The sequence below is a fragment of the Agelaius tricolor genome, unplaced genomic scaffold (assembly GCF_023055355.1).
Source record: "Agelaius tricolor isolate 1412-34295 unplaced genomic scaffold, bAgeTri1.0.p SCAF_22, whole genome shotgun sequence".
In the NCBI taxonomy this organism is placed as follows: domain Eukaryota; kingdom Metazoa; phylum Chordata; class Aves; order Passeriformes; family Icteridae; genus Agelaius; species Agelaius tricolor.
Window position 1 is genome coordinate 8,071,462 of NW_027269282.1, and position 16,352 is coordinate 8,087,813.

Here is a 16,352-nt window from a genome sequence, read left to right on the forward strand (position 1 = left end):
GAACACCGCAGTAACACCTGTAGTATTTCCTTGACTCAGCGTCACGGCGGCGATGGCCGGGAGCGGGTTTCTCTGCCCACGGTCAAATTGCGAGCAGGAAAACAGCGCAACTCTTGCAAACAAACAAACAAACAAACAAACAAACACGTCGTGTTTGCTCGTTTGGAAGGAAGAGCCCTAAGTTGGGAAGATCGCTTCGCACGGGGAAGCAGGCGAGAAACCGTCTGCCACCTCCGCAAACATCCTCGCCTGAGGATGCGGGGGATTGTTCGTTGGGCTGGAAGGAGCGAAACACAAATAAAACTGCTAGTTTCACTGAAACCTTAAAAAAAATGTATAAAATACACCACACTGACTCCGAGGGTCCCCGCTGCCCCCGGAGGGTCGCCTACTGCCTCCCTGCAGCGCCCCGGCTCCTCTGCAATGTCAAACCGCGGCCCGGCTGCGACCTTCCCCAAACCCTCCGCCAGCTTGTCCTCTTCCTTCCCCGCTCCCTTCCTCCGAAATACAGAAGAGGGGAGAACAAGCCACCCCTGCTAACCTCCCGGGGAGGTGGGAAGCGGAGACCGGGCGGCCTTTCTCCCTGCCGCCGTCCCAATTCGCCGCCACCCTGCCCCTGCCCTTGCCCGGTGGCTCGGCTGCCCGCCCTGCCCGTGCGGGAAGCTGCGGGCAGCTGCGGACAGCTGCGGACAGCGCTCTCCTTGGCTCGGCTGCGCTGCGCTGGGGCTTCTGCGGGGAAGCTGCAGAGCAGATTTTCAGCAGCCGGGCTCTGCACCGGCGCTGCCTGCGGAGCAGACCCCTCGCAGCCGCACGCACTTCTTCCCACAGGGAGGTCCAGGCTCCTGCTCTGCCTCCACCATCCGCTCCCTCTCCGGGACACCCGCGGCTCTCGGACGGAGCCTGCGGGCAGCAGCGCGCCCGCCCCTCGCCGGTGCGCGGAGCGCGGTGAGACACCGGTTGCTTTTTCCGACCTGCGGTCAGAAAACCACTTTCTTTACCATCACATTTTTTTTCCCCCGCTTCCTTTTCATTTTCATTATATTTATTCCCCCTGTAACAGTTTGTGGAAAGTGAAAACTGATTGGAGGTAGGTGATTTGTGGAGAGAACCGCCGTGTGCGCGCTCTCTTTGCCCATATGGAGGAGATTATCGCTGAAGTTCAGACTTTCGTTGGATCGCAGCATCAAACAGCGCAGACCTGGCAGGAGTCGGGAGAGGGGGTCACTTTCGATTCCCAGCTGCTATTCCTGCAGCCCTGACGGCCGGAGAGAGGAGAGAGGAACGAGGTTCCCCGCAGCTCCCCGGACCCGCTCCGTGCCCGGCCAGCCCCGGCTCGGGGCCAAGCCCTGCCCGGGCAGCGCTGCCGGCGCTCGCTGCTCGCTCTCCTCTCCTGGCCGCGGCTGCTCCAGCCCGGCCCTGGCACCGACCGCTGTGTCTGGGCGAGACCTGGCGGCTGTGGAGGAGCGGGGCACCCCGAGCAGCGCGGCCGGGAGTGCTGGCCCGCGGAGCAGGGTGCGCGCAGGCGGGCCTGACCTTTGCCGGGGGTCTTGCGGCGAGAAGAGCCGCAGCAGCGATGAGAGACCTGCATCACCCCAGGGGAATGGCCAACGAAGGGACGCGGGGAAAGGCAGCACCTCTGCCCAGGTATTCCCTCATCTGTGCACTGCACCGAGGTGAAGTTTTCTAAAACTCCGTAAAAAGACTTTTCCCTATTTTGTTTCCGTTTCAGACAGGAAAGAAAGACAAAAAAAAAATATTAGTCTGTAAAAGCGCTCTTAGCTCGGAACTAATATATGGAAAAAGTTGTTGGATGGAGGCAAGATAACGGAGCGGCAACCCCATGGAATCACACACAGAGTTTAAGCAAAAGCCCCCATGTCTATGTTTGACATACATTATGCATGTAAAAAAAAAAAAAAAAAAAAAAAAAAAAAAAAAAAAAAAAAGCAACCTCGGGCTTCGGAGGCCTGGAACATCCAGAGAAACCGCTAATTTTGCTTTAGGAGTTCCGTTTTATTACACTCTGTATGACTTCCACAGCGCGCACATCCCTGTGAGCTCGAATATTTGGGAACACATTAGCAAATGAAGGAATTCTGTGAGGTTGTGCGTATCAAAGCTGGATACTTATATTCGTACTCCAGGATGCCGCTACAAGCGATTATGTACTTGAGGTCCTCGAAAAAAAAAAAATGCAGGTTTTAAAATGAAATACGTATTAATTAGTGTCCTCAATGACACTTCAATATGCTAACATTTAGTCGCTAAATTTTAGAAGCTTGGAGAGTTATTTGGAAGTTGATAGGTGTCTTTCACTGCGAACTCCTTGTGCCTCATGCGGGTCACCCGGAGAAAGATAATTCGGGTGGATGGAGGGGCTTGTGGGGGATACAGAGAGAACCATTCTGAAAAACCCTCTACTCTTTGCAAACTCAATTTTCCCCAAAGGATGGACAAGAGCGAACTCACGCACACATACAGAATTTAAAAAAAAAAAAAAAATTAAACACCAAAAAACCCCCGACCCGATCATGGGGCAAAGAGAGGAGAGAGAAATGAGCCCCAGTAGAGCTAACTTCGTTCCAGGCTCTCTCCAAGCCAGGTCAGGAGGCACTGGAAAATAGAGATGACCTTCTCTCCGTTGCCCAGAAAAACTCTTCGTGAAATGCAAAACAAATTTAGTCGGGTCCGCGGGATCGGGCTCTCTAGGAGCAAGTTAAAATGGAATAATTCACAAAATTGAATGTCTGAACGAGAAACGAAAATTATCTCAGTAGTACCCAAAAGTGGCGAACAGAACTCGTGGTAAATTACATAGTGGCTTACTGTTTCCCCTTAGAAACAAAACTTTTGCTTTTGAAGACATTATTTAGTTTGCTTCTCCTCGCTTCTTCCTCATCCCCGTACGGACAGCGGTGAGCTGGGTCCAGAGGAAAGTTTAGGAAAGTTTGTAACTACAGCCCCCTCCTCGGGCGGGATCTGTCCCGCCGGGAATTGCCTCTGCCTGTCCCCAGCCGAGGCTGGGGCTGCGGTGCGGGACCTGCGGGGCCCCGGGAGGGACGGAGCCCCGCGGCTGCCGAAGAGAAGCACGGGGAGATGGGGAGCCGTGATCTGAGGTGGGACGGGGAACGACAAGAGCCGGGAATGCAAAGCAGCTCCGCGCCGCACCGCGCAGGGCAGCGAGCGCTGCGCACCCGCGGGGTCCGCCCGTGTCCCCCCGGCCCGCCCAGGTGCAGAGCGGGGGTTTGTGTGGTGGACACTGAGTTTCTGTTTTGGTATGCGTTGTACTCCACTAAAACAAACAAGCACCGGGTGGAAAAGCATCTCCCGCACGTTCTTCCCACGCAACCTCCGCAGCAGCGGGGGTTTGGACACCTTTTCGTTCCCATACGCGGCGAGCGGTTTCCCACGGGGTGTCCTGAGTGTGGACACCTGCAGTCCCTGGCTGGCCTGCAACTCTGCCTCTGCTTTTAGTTCTTTCTTTCTTTCTCTCCTTTTTGTTTTTTTTTTCTTTTTTTTTTTTTTTAATTTTTTATTCTTGTGAGCCTGTCCAACTTTCATCACGGAAGAGCCCCCGTGGCTGACACAATTTCAGGGCTCGCCCAGGTAGCCCGTGTATCTGCCATGAACTCAGCACTCAGCAGCTGCGAACTAGCTGTAACTCACGGGCGTGCGGTACCGCGCTGCCGCCAAGCCAGCGGTTCCGGGCCCACGGGAGTCCCCGCAGGACCCTGCCCTGTCCCCTGCAGGCCAACCGGACAGGCGGGCAGGAAAGACAGACAGCTTTCCAAAGCCCTCTCGCTTGTACCGCATCACGCACGAGAAGTCCCGGTACACGGCGTGGCTCAAGCCAAGATTTTGGTCAAAAAGTGCAAAAATAAGTTCAGGGGCCGGATGCAGTGTTTGCATCCAGCTGTTCCGGTGGCTGCCCCGGAGGGACAGATTTCAGACGGGCTGGTCCCTCGGGAGTAGCTCAAATCAAGCGCTTTGCCAACTCACCGGGGAGAGTTTGGAGTGCGTGTGAGTGGACGTGCGTGAACACACAGGCGTGGAGCTTTCTCCGTGCGCCACACAAAATAAAAAAAAATAATAATAAAAATATTTTTAAAAAGAAAAAAAAAAGGGGGAAAAGCCCTTTAGGGCTTGATTGCTGTTATTAATAGACACATTAGGAAGCCTGGTGGCTTTCTGACGGGCTCGGGGAGCTCGGGAGCGGCCGGGCCCGCCCGGGATCCGCTGCCGGCGGCGGGGCCGCGGGCGGGCGGAGCGGCCGGCGGCCGGCAGGGGGCGCTGCCGCCCCGCGGATGCGCGCCCGCGGCCCCGCGCAGCGGGCGGGACCGAGACCGGGAGCGGGAGCGGCACCGGCACCGGGACGGGAGCACCGGGATGGGAGCGGGACCGGCACCGGGACGCGAGCGGCAGGAGCGGAGGGCGGACACGCTCCCAGCCACCGAGCGGCCCGGCTCGGCTCGGCTTGTCCCGGCCCGGCCGCACGCACTCTCGGTACCGCGCTGCCACCGCGCCCGCACGCAGCTGCGGGTATTTCCTCCCGCTTCCCCCGCACATGATGTTTGAAAGGTCTGGCACGGATAGGTCTGGCGGGTTAGGGCTTCGCGTGTGAAGCCGGGGGTTACCGAAGTGCCGGGTTAATGACAGGGCATTGGAGCGGCGAGTCCGACACGGCCGGGACGGAAAGAACCGCTCGGAACCGCGGCGGGGCCGGGCTGTGCAGCGCGCAAGTGGCGCTGGTTCGGGAGCGAGAAGGGACGAGGCCCTGAATTAGCGTCGAAAAGAGAAAAACTAAAGCAGCCCTGCCCGATAGCTGTTCCCGGGTCGGTGAGAGGAATCCGGGCAGCGAGGCCTTTTCCTGCTCCTGGTCCCGGTTATCTGCTGCTGAGACGGGATCCCAGCAGCTCCAGCGCTGGCCCGGGACCGAAATAGAGGGGTGAGGTGTTCAGGGCTGGTCTCCTGGATGGGGAGGTCCATGGGAAGCATCCCGTGTGTCCATCCCACCCGGGAACCCAGGATGAGCGAGGAGCAAGGCCCTGTCCACGCGTGGCTCCGGCTGCTCGGGGCCGGCTGCCCACGGGATCCACCTGCTCGGCGGAGGCCGCGGTGCCCGGCCCGGGCTCTCCCGCAGCCCCGGAGCCCGGCCCAGCTCCTGGGAACCCGGCTGGGCTCGGCCCGGCCCGGCCCGGCACTCCTGCCGAGCACTGCGCTTTGCGAAGGATTCGCAGGAGGCTTAGACACACTGAGTAGGGTTTAGGGCGTCCAGAAAAGAATTAAATTAGGCATTTCACCCTCTCCTTTTAACTCCATCAGCCCCACACCAGACACGACCTGCTTAGGTCACCTCTCCTCCCTGTTGTGTGCGTGAATCTCTGGGACGGGAGGGAAAAAAGGGAGACAAATCCCACCTGGAAAAGAAAGTTAAGGGGAGGCTGAAACTTCCCTCACCGCCACCCCCATACCCGCGAAAGCTCAGCCTGGTTTAGCCCGTGAATAACCGTCTTACCCCGAGATCCCCGCATCTGAGACCTTCCTGGCAATTTCTTCTTGGCTCGTCTTTTAAAAGATGAGTATTAGTTTGGAAGTCCGGAGCCAGTGCCTGCGAGGCCAGCCATGTAATTTGACTGCGAACGTAGCGCACCCCTCCCTCCGAGGGAGGCTGCGAGGCTGCTGCCTCTCGCTGCGCTCCGAGCGCACCGGGCATGGCTGGGAACCGAGCCCCTGCCAGATCCTCTCCCTGTAGACGCCAAGAGGACAGCGAGAGCAACCTGTCAAGACCTTGGGTAGGAAAAGTTCAAGAGAGGGACCTGGGGAGGTGCTCCCGGGGCAGGCCGGGCTGGGGCTCAGCGGCCCAGCGAAATGGCCACGGCGACGAGTGCGAGAATGATACAAAAGTTTAGGGAGAAGAGGAAAATTCCGGGAAATCCCATCCCGAGTCCGTTTGGTTTTTGTTCTCACTGCTCCCGGCCTGTTTTATCTCTGACAAAGCCCAGGGAAAGCTTGTGTTCTGCAGGCTCTGCTTGCGGTTGCTCTGCCTGGATGTGTCCCCGCGCACACGCACGACATGCACACACAGATATGTGTTCCTATGTACAGAGCACAGACAGCGAGCAGAGCTCGGACCTCCAGGCTGCTGCGGCCGAGATCGCTCGCTTTTCCCGAAAAAAAATCGGACTTGGATGTGGAAAGCTCCCCGTTGCAAGCGTAGCCTCCTCCGTTCGGCTCCAAAACAACGGGACCCCTCTTCGGAGAGGGATTTTAGGCTAGAGGATATTTCCCCGGCGGTAAAGAAGGTCGAGGGAAATTTATCGATCGTTTTGGAGGTTCTGCGTGTGTGAGGTTTCTTTTCAAACGGATATAATTCCTCCCTCCCCAAGTGCTAAATTACTCGATGCAGTTTTCAAAGGAGCCCCGTGATTATGTCAGGATGTCTGGAAAGAAAAAAAAAAATAGGCAAAAAAAAAAGGAGTTGAAGTTTTTCCAATTCAGATTCATTCTTCTGTCCCGGAGAAGTGTAAATACACAGATGCAGAAGTGTTCTTCCTAGGATAAGGAGAAGTTTCTCTTTTTTATTTTTTTTAATTTCTTTTTTTCTTCATATTCAGTGCTCTGGAACCCCAGTCGAAATCAGCACATCAAACACCCGTCCTATTTAGGGCACTTTCTCATCCTTGCTCGTGTCTACAACCCCAGATCTTTTCGAGAAGTAATGACCATCGCTTGAGGGGAAAAAAGTTGCACGGAGAAGGGGTGAGGGAACTCAGGAAGTTAAGATACTAGCGATTCACGAGGGACACGAGTGGGGCTGAAGGGAAATCCTTCTCTCCCTTGCTCGGCTCTCTCAGCTCAGCGGGGCCGGAGCCCTGCACTCCGGTGTCTTCGGGCAGGAAAGGTTTTCCCAAACGTGCGAGACCTGGGAGAACGGCACCTCGCAGCAAAATCTGCCCAAAGAGCTGAGCTCCGCCGTGTAAAGCTCACTTTGCCCTGCGCTCGCACGCACGTGTGGCTGTGGATGTCTGTACGTGCAGCCGCCCCACGCCTGCAGATCAGATTTACATTTCCTACAGAAAGTGAACTTCTCCCTCCACAAAGTGCACACAGCGCGGGGTACACAAAGGGAAACACGGCCTCAAACAAAGGCGCAAGAGCAGCCGCATCCTTGCGTGCCCAACGCTGTTTTGTCACTTATATTATCCCCTCGATTTGGTATTGTGTTAAAAATATCGGCGAGCTGGGAACAGATGCCTTTAGCAGAGAGTGGGGAAGGAGAATAGAATTCACCTCGCCCTTTACTGGAAACAACCATTTAGACGGCGATTTGTTTTTTAGCATAATTTAATGCAGTGAAGTAACGGATTTTTAGTGTATAAAGTGGAAAGAAAATAGAAAACAACGTCCGGGAGAGAAGGAAAGAAACGCTAGACTGGTTTTAAGACTCCCCCCATCCCTTGGTTCAACAGAAACATTAATTTACATTAGCAATTCTGCATCTTTAAGATAAATTACACAGCGGCGTAATAGATTTAAAGTACGCCAGATTTTTTTATCATTAATTGTAAATGTGCAAAATACCTGCTGGTACTTCACTTTAGAAGAATGTAATTGGCAAAAATGGGAGGCTGATGAATAGATAATAGATCCTTAACTACCAATAAACAGTAAGCACCAGCCAAGAGTATTAGGATGTGATCATAATTATTCTGCAGCTCCAGCCAATGGGAGGAGGAGAACTCAGCCCTAAAATCATCTCCGGACCCAAAGGTAAACGCGAAAATACGGACAAGGCTGGAACCGGAGACTCGATCCCCTGTCCCGTCTGCGAGCGCCCGGCGTGTCCCAGCTCTGCGCGATGCGGCTGCCCCGCGCTTTGTGCTGCGCGCCGCGCGGTGCGGACAGCGCGGAGGAGCCAAGGGGAAATAAATAAGTTCGGAGCAGGAGGAGGACGACCCGTTCTCTCACCGGGACGAAACCTTTCCCAAGCGGGGCATCTCTCCCTGACGCCCCGGGGCCGACCAAGGTAACCTCGCCGGGCCGAGAGTACCCGAGAGGTGGCAGGGACGGGGGTGTCGCGCCGGCGGAGCAGCCCAACTCCCCCCTTTCCCCACCCGAGGAGATGCAGGGCCCCCCATCTCCCGTCCCGCTGAGCCCCCATCCCCCCCGATCCCCGTCCGCCTACCTTGTTCTCCGGGCGGCGGCAGGGGAGGGAGGGCAGCGCGGCCGCGGAGGGGCGCGGAGCCGAGCGGGGCCGGGCGGGGGCGGCGGCGGGCGCGCTCCCCCCGCGCTGGCGGGCGCGCTCCCGCCGCACTCCGATCCGCGGCTCCATCCCTCCCGATGGCGCTGCCCGGCGCTCGCCTCCCCTCTGACGCACTTTAAAGAGTCTCCCCCTTCAACCTCAAGGCGAGTAATAGCGACCAATCATCAAGCCATTTACCAGGCTTCAGAGGAAGCTGTTTATGTGATCCCAGCACTAATTAGGCTCATGAACTAACAAATCGTTTGCACAACTTGTGAAGGGGCCGATCACATCCATGGATTGTCTTTGGACTTAGGGGGGGAGGGGGGGGGCGCGACCGCCTTTTCCTTGCAGGAGGGAAACTTCTCCCAGCAACTTTTTTTTTTTTTGTGTGTGTGTGTGTGAGTGTGTGCGTGGTGCGTGTGTGTGTCTCCCTTTTGGGTACCGCTGGCTGCCGCTGCCTCCTTTTCCTCCAGCCCCTGTCTATTTATGTGTGTATCTATCCCTCCTCAAGTCACTCCCTGCTGCAAACTTCCCCGGATCGTCTCCCGCGCACCAGAGAGAGACGGGCAGAGATTGGGTCGGGGACTCTCGTCGCGGCAGCAGCATGTTTCAGCCCACACCCAAGCGGTGTTTCACCATCGAGTCGCTGGTGGCCAAAGACAGCCCCTTGCCCGCGTCTCGCTCCGAGGATCCTATCCGGCCGGCGGCGCTCAGCTATGCCAATTCCAGCCCGATGAACCCTTTTCTCAACGGCTTCCACTCCACTGGCAGGGGGGTCTACTCCAACCCGGACTTGGTCTTTGCAGAGGCCGTCTCCCACCCGCCGAACCCGGCCGTGCCGGTCCATCCCGTGCCCCCTCCTCACGCCCTGGCCGCCCACCCGCTGCCTGCTTCGCACTCCACGCACCCGCTCTTCGCCTCGCAGCAAAGGGACCCCTCCACCTTCTACCCGTGGCTAATACACCGCTACCGGTATCTGGGCCACAGGTTCCAAGGTACGTGCAACTTTTCTTCTCCTCCCGAGCCAGCCCTGCATCCCCCGGCCGGTCCCCGCGGCGCGGATGTTGGGGGACGGCGGCCCCTGCCCGGAGCGGAAGGCTCGGCTCGGCCGGGCCCGGGCGCTTTTGTCCCCGTCTCCCCCTCCGCCAAACTTGGGAGAGCTGTCAGAGCCGAGGAGCTCGGGCTTGGTTTTGTTTTGCTGCTTTTCCCGGTTTGTTTTGGTTTCCCGGGGAGAGGGGGGCGAGCGGGAAGGCAAGGCCGGCTGGGACTTCGTCAGCTTTCTGCTCCCATTAAAAGCAGACGAAAAGGTGGATATTTTTTGTTCCGGTGTGTCAGGAGCTAGAGAGGAGCCCCCGAAGGAAGCGGCCGCGCAGAGCGGGGAATGGTGAGGCTGAGTTCCCCCGGGAAGGCGGCGGTGCCCGCCGAGCTGCGGGGCCGAGCCGCGGGAAGCCCCAAGTGCGGCCGCTGCCCTTGTTAGAGGGGAAGAAACGAAGCGAACCCCAGAGAAAGGAGGAGGGAAGCGTGTGTGGGGAATTAATCCCAGCACCGGAGCAGCGCGGGGAGATGGGGCTGAGGAGGAGAGCCGGGGAAGGGGCACGGAGGGCGATCCCGACCCTGCGGTCAGCCAGGGGCTCCAAATGCCAAGGATTAATAACCAGCTGAAGGGAAATAACCGAATCCAATGGCGGACAATCAATAAAATCCCCCTTGCTTAACCCTTTGTAACCGGCAGCGTCTTCTCCGAGGGCTGAGCCGATTTCTCCCGTAATGGGTCCGGCTTCTGCCACTCTCATTATAGGCAAACCAACAAACAAAACAAAATCAGTCTCCACTCGCAGGGATCCATCTCTTTTTATTTTTTTTTCCTTGTATTTTTATTTTTTAATTCGGAACGAAAGCAAACCACCTGCATGTTTCATTTTCCCCGGCCTTCCACAGCCGGGCCGCTGCAGCCGGGTTGAAAAAGGAGCCACTCTCTCCAAAGCCAGGCGCTCTGAGACACAAAATGGATTATTACCCTTTCAGAATAAAATTACAGGTTTCGCTCACCAAATTATTTGTCGCAGGCACCAGGCGATTGGTAACGAGGGGTAGATGAAAGGCGGAAATGTCCTGGTGTTGAGCCACAGCCTGATTTCAAACACACCCTCCTCCTCCAACGATTTTGAAAGCACTTACAGAGAGAGCCCCTCGGTGCCGCTTCCACCTCGGAAGGACCAGCCCGGAGTAGCGGCACAGGGGCACCCCGGAGGGAAATGTCCCCCGAAAAGCCCCGGCTCACCACCCCCGCTCCCGCCCCCGCTCCGGTGCAGGCCGGCAGGAACGGCATGGGACGGGATGGGATGGAATGGGATGAGATGGGATGGGATGGCCGCTCTGTGGCCTCCTCGGAGTTTGATTCTTTATTTCCACGGCGGTTCCCAGCGCCGCCGAGGCAGCGGGGAGGGTCATGGGGCCGGGAAGGCGGCGGTGGGAGCCCCGCTGCGGGCAGCACACCGGGAGAACGAAGGCAAGCGGCGGCAGAAAGGCTCCGGCCGAAGTTTTGGGCGAGGGAAGCCGAGACAGGCCGGGGGAGCAGGCGGGAGGCTCCCGGAGCCCGGTGGGCGGCCAGGGGGCCCCGAGAGCAGCTGGCCGCGAAGGGAAGATGGAAATAACAAACAAATAGGGAAAGATGTGAGGCTCCGGTGGTCGGGATGCAGGGGGGCAGCCGTGAGGTGTAGCCGCAGACACCGCAGCCGTGCTCTGGCCAATTCTGGTTTTTTTTCTTCTTCTTTATTTTCTGTAGTGCTCCCCAGGTTGTGTTTTAGCATGTTAATTTATACCAGTCCTCTCCTCCCCCTGCTTATTTATCCCATCCCTCCATGTATTTATCAAAGGAAAATTCAATACAAAAAAGGAGTTGAAAAATTAAAAAGAAACTATAGTTGGATTTCTCCTGAGGGTAATAGTGGGAGACAAAAATTCTTGCGCTAAAAAGTGCCGTCGAGTGTATTTGGGGAAGGTGCTTTATTAATCTGTTTTACCCTATTTCCCAGGGAATGAAACCAGCCCGGAGAGCTTCCTATTGCACAATGCACTGGCCAGGAAACCCAAACGGATCCGTACAGCTTTCTCCCCATCCCAATTACTGAGACTGGAACATGCCTTTGAGAAGAACCATTATGTAGTAGGAGCGGAGAGAAAACAGCTGGCACACAGCCTCAGCCTCACGGAAACTCAGGTAAGGGGCGAGCAGGGACCGGGCAGCTGGGAAAGCGAAAGTACGGGCATCTGCTGTGGAAATGCCACCCGGCCGGGCCGAGATTCGGGCAGCGCCAAGGGCGAATTCTAGGGGTGTTTAGGCCTCCATCCCGAACCGGTGCAGTGGGGAGAGGGTTCTCTCCAGTCTGAGCGTCGCAAAATCTTTTTCCCGTGCCGGGGGTCGCGGTGCCTCGGCCGGGCGTGGGGAGCCGCAGCGCTCGGGGCGCGATTTGGGGATTTGGGGTCCCCCGGGCAGCCCCGGCCAGGGCTCCGGCCCGAGAGGAGCTGCGGTCTGCGGGTCCGGTCGTTCTGCTGCGGGACTGGTGTGACCCTCAAGAAGGAGTTCGATATTAGGGGAAAAGCCCCCAAAACAAATGTGGGGGCCAGGAGGAGAACCTCCTCTTTAGACCCTACAGCAGAAACACAGTTCCTTGGATGAATTTTCGCTCGTTCCTAGCCGACAGAGGGGATGCGACGAGCCGGTTCAGGAGGGCAGAAAGATGAAAAATAAAAGCAGAGACATTACTCACAAGGAATCCCCCCTCACCCCTTCCACCCTCCTTCTCCCCCCAGCCCCAGCCGACTGGCTGCGGGCCAGAACCGCACCGGGGACTGTTGGGTCTCTCCGGCGGGACTCTCGGCGATGTTTCTGGGTCCCGGCAGGTACCGGGGCCGGGGGCCCGTGCGGCGGCGCGGAACGGGCCGGGAGCAGCGGCGGGGCGGGCTCAGGCTCCCCCCGACGGCCGGGACCCGGGGCAGGCGGGCCCGCTGCGAGCGCGTTTTTCACGCGGTTTTCTCCCCGCCGGAAGAAAGGCTGGAGTTTGGAGGATTGGTGGTGGTGGTGGTTGTTGTTGTTGTCGTTGTTGTTGTTGTTGTGTCGGGTTTTTGTTTTGTGCCCTTCCAGGAGACTCGTGGAGAGAGAGGGTTCCAGATGGGGATTGTCTCTGCTACAGTATGTGGCACTGTACTAAAAAAAAAAAAAAAAAAAAAAAAAAAGCCAAAATACCCAGCCGCAGCCTAGTTCAAAGTTCCCAGTAAACACAGCGTTCTCTGGGCGGATTAAGTTGTAACACTTTTTTTTTTTTTTCTTAACTCCTTTTCGTGGGGGAAGCAATAAAGAGGTTGGAGCTTTTGTTTTAAAATGTCTCCCTAACAAAACAATAAAAAGGGATCGCCACTTTTATGAGGTTCCCCGAACAAGGGACCGGTCACAGGCTTATTTCTACTGGAAAGCTGTATTTAAGGTGGTCTTTGTGCTGCTTGATTCCGAAGCTGGTTGGGGTCTTTTGTCCGGATGTCAAACCCCCAGTCCCCTACAAATGAGCTCCCTTTTGGGAGATCAGCGTGCAGAAATGAACCGTCCTCCCCTTCAATTAGCAAACTAAAAGCAAATTAAACTCACCCCTTGTTCCCCGCTCAGCTTTTTAATGGGGGACTTTTGGAGAATATGAAAATGCAGCAGAGATGTGTGTCCGGCCAGTCAGGTCTCTGTTCTGAAGAGGCAGCGAAGCGGGTTAAACCAGCTTATTAAAATGCTCCAGTTCCCTTTCCCCCCCTCGCTGAGGCCTTTATCAGGCACTTTCAGACAGAACCAGAGTTTAAATTGCTTTTTTTTAAAAAAAAAAAGTTTACCTTTGGACGCTACAAGGAGTGTGGCCAGCCCTGGAGATAGCTCCCAGATCAATACTATCTGTAATTAAAGCCCTGAAGTCAGCTGCCGGATGGTTCAGTCAGATTTACGCGGCGCTGAACAAAACCAGAGATATTTATGATGCCACTTGCCGCTCTCCCCGCACCGCGATCGCTCCTGGACGGCGCGTCCCAGGGAGACGCTGCGCAGAGCGATGGGCGTTTTTCTATTCGGGCCATTTTTGTACATTTTATTCGCTTTTCCACGAGGAAAAAAAATCCCGTGCGTCCTCCCCCCAGCCCCATCCTGGCCCCCTTTAGAACGGACGAGGCCCTGCCTTTGCTCTGCTGTGTGGGGCAGGTGGGAGCCCCGCGGCCGGCGCGGCCCCGACGGCTCTTCCGGGGCTGGAGAGGGGGGACACCCCGCCAGGAGCGGGGAACCTCGCCAGGAGCGGGGAACGGAGCCTCTCCGGCCATTGGGGCCATCGAGGTGACGAGCCCCACGCTGTGTGGGCTACCTGGGCGCTGCTCGGGGCTGCGCGCCCGCGGAGGCTCCAGGAGCATCCCCCGGCCGTGCCGCCGCTGCCGAGCGCTGCGAGCGTGGGGCAGGCTGGCCGTGCCTTTCTCGCAGAGCTTTGGGTGGCAAAGGGGTCCTGGCTCTGCTCGCCACCCTGGCCAGGGTGACAGCAGTGGGGACAGGCTGCGGACGGAGCGCAGGGCGCGGTGGCACACGGAGCAGGAGGGGAGCAGAGCATCTCCCTGGTCCGGGCAGGACTAACGCCCGGTGCCTTTCCTCCCGCAGGTAAAAGTATGGTTTCAGAACAGACGGACAAAGTTCAAGCGGCAAAAGTTGGAAGAGGAAGGTTCAGACTCACAACAGAAGAAAAAAGGGACTCATCACATTAACCGGTGGAGAATCGCCACCAAACAAGCCAGTCCAGAGGAAATCGACGTCACGTCGGACGATTAAAAAACTGGCACTTTTGGACTTTTCCAAGCCAGCATCCCACGAACCGAAAGTGTTAAAGGCTCAGCACCCCACCCCCCCCCAGCCCCGCGGCGTGGCGGTGCGGGGAAGGACACGGAGATCTTCATCACAACGCGATTCCCGCCCGGGAGGGAGCTGGGAGCGAGCGAGGGCAGCCAGCGAGGGCTCCGGACTGTGGCACTGCCGGCACCGCTCTGCCAAAGGGGATCTGTCAATCAAAGCCAAAACACCGGGACGAGGTGATTGACAGGTATTCCGTTTATCGCAGTCCACTTTTAAAAGCATAACGTAAAAAAAAAAAAATTAAAAAATATATAGAAAAAAAAATCTTAAAAAGAAAAAAAAAAAAATTGAAGCAAAAAAAAAAAAAAAGCCCCCAACCAAACCAGAAAAATTAACACCTTACGGGACATTTTGCACTTCACGGTTTTTTCCGTCTTTGAAAGAGAAATTTCCATAAGCAGCCAAAACCCACACCTGTTTCAGAAACTTGAATTGCATGTGTAAAGCCGTCTGGGGAAAAAAAAAAAAAAAGAAAAAACCGGGAAAAAATTACTCCGGTTCCTAAAGACAGACATGAATTGTAATTTTTTTTTCCCTTTAAGACAGGTTCTGTGTGCTTTTTAATTTTATTTTACGAGAAATGTGCAGTCTGTAAACATTTTATAATAACTTCTGGCGTCAAAGTGTTTGTGAAAGCTAAATGAAGTAGCAGTAACAAAGCATAGTGTTCCTTCCGGATGGACAAACACGGTGGGGAGGGGAGGGACGGGAGGGAAAGGCGGGGGGGCGGGGGAGGTTGGGGTTGGTCATAACTTTTGCTGGAAAAAAAAAAAAAGAATCAAATGGAATTATCTCCCCACTCCCCCCAACTGTATCCCCATTGCAAAACCGGATGATGATTACTTTTTTTTTTAAGATTTATAAAGCGCAAACCCAGCGACCAGTTTTGGCGGTGGGGACACCTTCTAGGCTGGGAGGATCCAGAGAAAAGTGACTTAAAATCGCGGATTGATTTTTTTTTTTTCTAATGACCATTTTCATTGGGTCAATTTTCAAGCACTGACCTTATAATATTCCGAGATCATAGAGCTACTAAAAAAAAAAAAAAAAGAAAAGTGACAAATGTTTCCTTCATGTCTCCTATACCAGAATGTAAATATTTTTGTGTTTTGTGTTTAATTTGTTAGAATTCTAACACACTATATACTTCCAAGAAGTATGTCATTGTCAATATTTTGTCAATAAAGATTTATCAATATGCCCTAATTTTTTAAGCAATATCTTTTCCCCTTCGCCCCCAAATTTCTCGGAAACCGATGGTTTCCCCCCACACCGCCTTGTTTTTAGCTGCTGAACCCCCGCGGCCGCGCCGCGCATTCCTGCGGCCATAGGCGCATTTTCTTAATGTATTCGCTGGCTGCTAAATAGACCTCCAAAAATAAGCCGCAGAGGCGCACTTGCTGTAATATAAATACCCCAAACCCCCCGAAACAGAACCAACCAACCAAACAAAAACCTCAAGGAGAAACCCAGCCCCTTCCCTGGTTGGGAACTGAAGTGCGGACCGGTTCGTGACCGTGAAACTGTGAAACTGCCGCGCTGCGCCGAGAGAGGCTTTCCTCGGCTAAAATGTGTGCTTTATTTAGCGAGAGAGGATTTTTTTTCTTTTTCTTTTATTTTTTTTTTTTTTTTTGGTCTTTTCCCCCATCTTTTGCATCCCCAGTCCAGGTGGGTGCGGTGAGAAGCAGGTCCTGTGAGCAGAGGCTGCGCCCCAGCTGCTGCTCTCTGCTCTCCCTGCCGCTCTCAGGGAGCGATCCTGGGCACGGAGTAAAACTCTGACATTAAAGAGGTGGGGGAAAGGAAAAAAAAAAAAAAAAAAAAAAAAGAAAAAAAAAAAGAAAAGAAAAGAAATGTTGCTCTGGGTCCTTGAGGAAACTAGCTGGTTTTCTGGGGGTACACAGTTGTTTTTTCATGCTTCATTTGCTCCTTAGCCTGATAGACTGCATTAATCAGTTTTATTTCCATTGATAGAGAAACCTCGTCTGCTCTGTTCGAGCTACAAAGAATCCTGCAAGCTTTTGTGAAAGTGCAAATCAGTTTAGGCAATTATCATACCAGGAATATGAAGGGGAAAGAGGAGGCATTGCCCAGTGGTCTCCTTTAATCTCTTAATCCGTGGATCCAGGGGGGCTAGTTGGACATAATTTAGGACAATCTGACTACCCTTTACACTGTGATAAGGCGAAG

General features: G+C 55.2%; 1 protein-coding gene and 2 long non-coding RNA genes across 6 annotated transcripts in view; 1 reads left to right on the forward strand and 2 right to left on the reverse strand.

Annotated features, from left to right (window-relative positions):
• LOC139599099 (uncharacterized) overlaps nucleotides 1–8,354 on the reverse strand; it is a 70,464-nt gene extending 62,110 nt beyond the window's left edge. Inside the window, exon 1 of one of the 2 annotated variants that reach the window (XR_011682155.1) lies at nucleotides 5,516–5,866. This is a non-coding gene — a long non-coding RNA (uncharacterized lncRNA). Of the gene's footprint in view, nucleotides 1–5,515; nucleotides 5,867–8,185 lie in introns of those variants that run through there. The other variant, XR_011682154.1, reaches the window with a different exon arrangement.
• EMX2 (empty spiracles homeobox 2) lies at nucleotides 7,789–15,366 on the forward strand. 2 transcript variants are annotated; one of them, XM_071446103.1, is made up of 4 exons: nucleotides 7,789–8,026; nucleotides 8,757–9,240; nucleotides 11,281–11,465; nucleotides 13,917–15,366. In XM_071446103.1, the coding sequence occupies exons 2-4, from the start codon at nucleotides 8,850–8,852 to the stop codon at nucleotides 14,082–14,084; spliced, it is 744 nt and encodes a 247-aa protein (XP_071302204.1). In that variant the 5' UTR covers nucleotides 7,789–8,026; nucleotides 8,757–8,849; the 3' UTR covers nucleotides 14,085–15,366. The 2 variants fall into 2 exon arrangements, with proteins under 2 accessions (XP_071302204.1, XP_071302205.1); XM_071446104.1 differs by lacking the exon at nucleotides 7,789–8,026 and having other exon boundaries at nucleotides 8,567–9,240.
• Nucleotides 11,463–13,253, reverse strand: LOC139599100 (uncharacterized). 2 transcript variants are annotated; one of them, XR_011682157.1, is made up of 4 exons: nucleotides 13,118–13,253; nucleotides 12,888–12,978; nucleotides 12,092–12,452; nucleotides 11,463–11,938 (listed from the first exon to the last, which is right to left on the reverse strand). It is a non-coding gene; the product is annotated as an uncharacterized lncRNA (long non-coding RNA). The 2 variants fall into 2 exon arrangements; XR_011682156.1 differs by having other exon boundaries at nucleotides 12,092–12,978.
• Nucleotides 15,367–16,352: the final 986 nt, after the last annotated feature.

What these genes read in the sequence shown, in the direction of transcription:
- EMX2 (XM_071446103.1), top strand. Translation starts at nt 8,850, where the DNA reads ATGTTTCAGCCCACACCCAAGCGGTGTTTCACCATCGAGTCGCTGGTG. An exon ending in TCTGGGCCACAGGTTCCAAG is followed by an intron (nt 9,241 to 11,280) that starts GTACGTGCAACT and finishes CCTATTTCCCAG; the next exon opens with GGAATGAAACCAGCCCGGAG. An exon ending in TCAGCCTCACGGAAACTCAG is followed by an intron (nt 11,466 to 13,916) that starts GTAAGGGGCGAG and finishes TTCCTCCCGCAG; the next exon opens with GTAAAAGTATGGTTTCAGAA.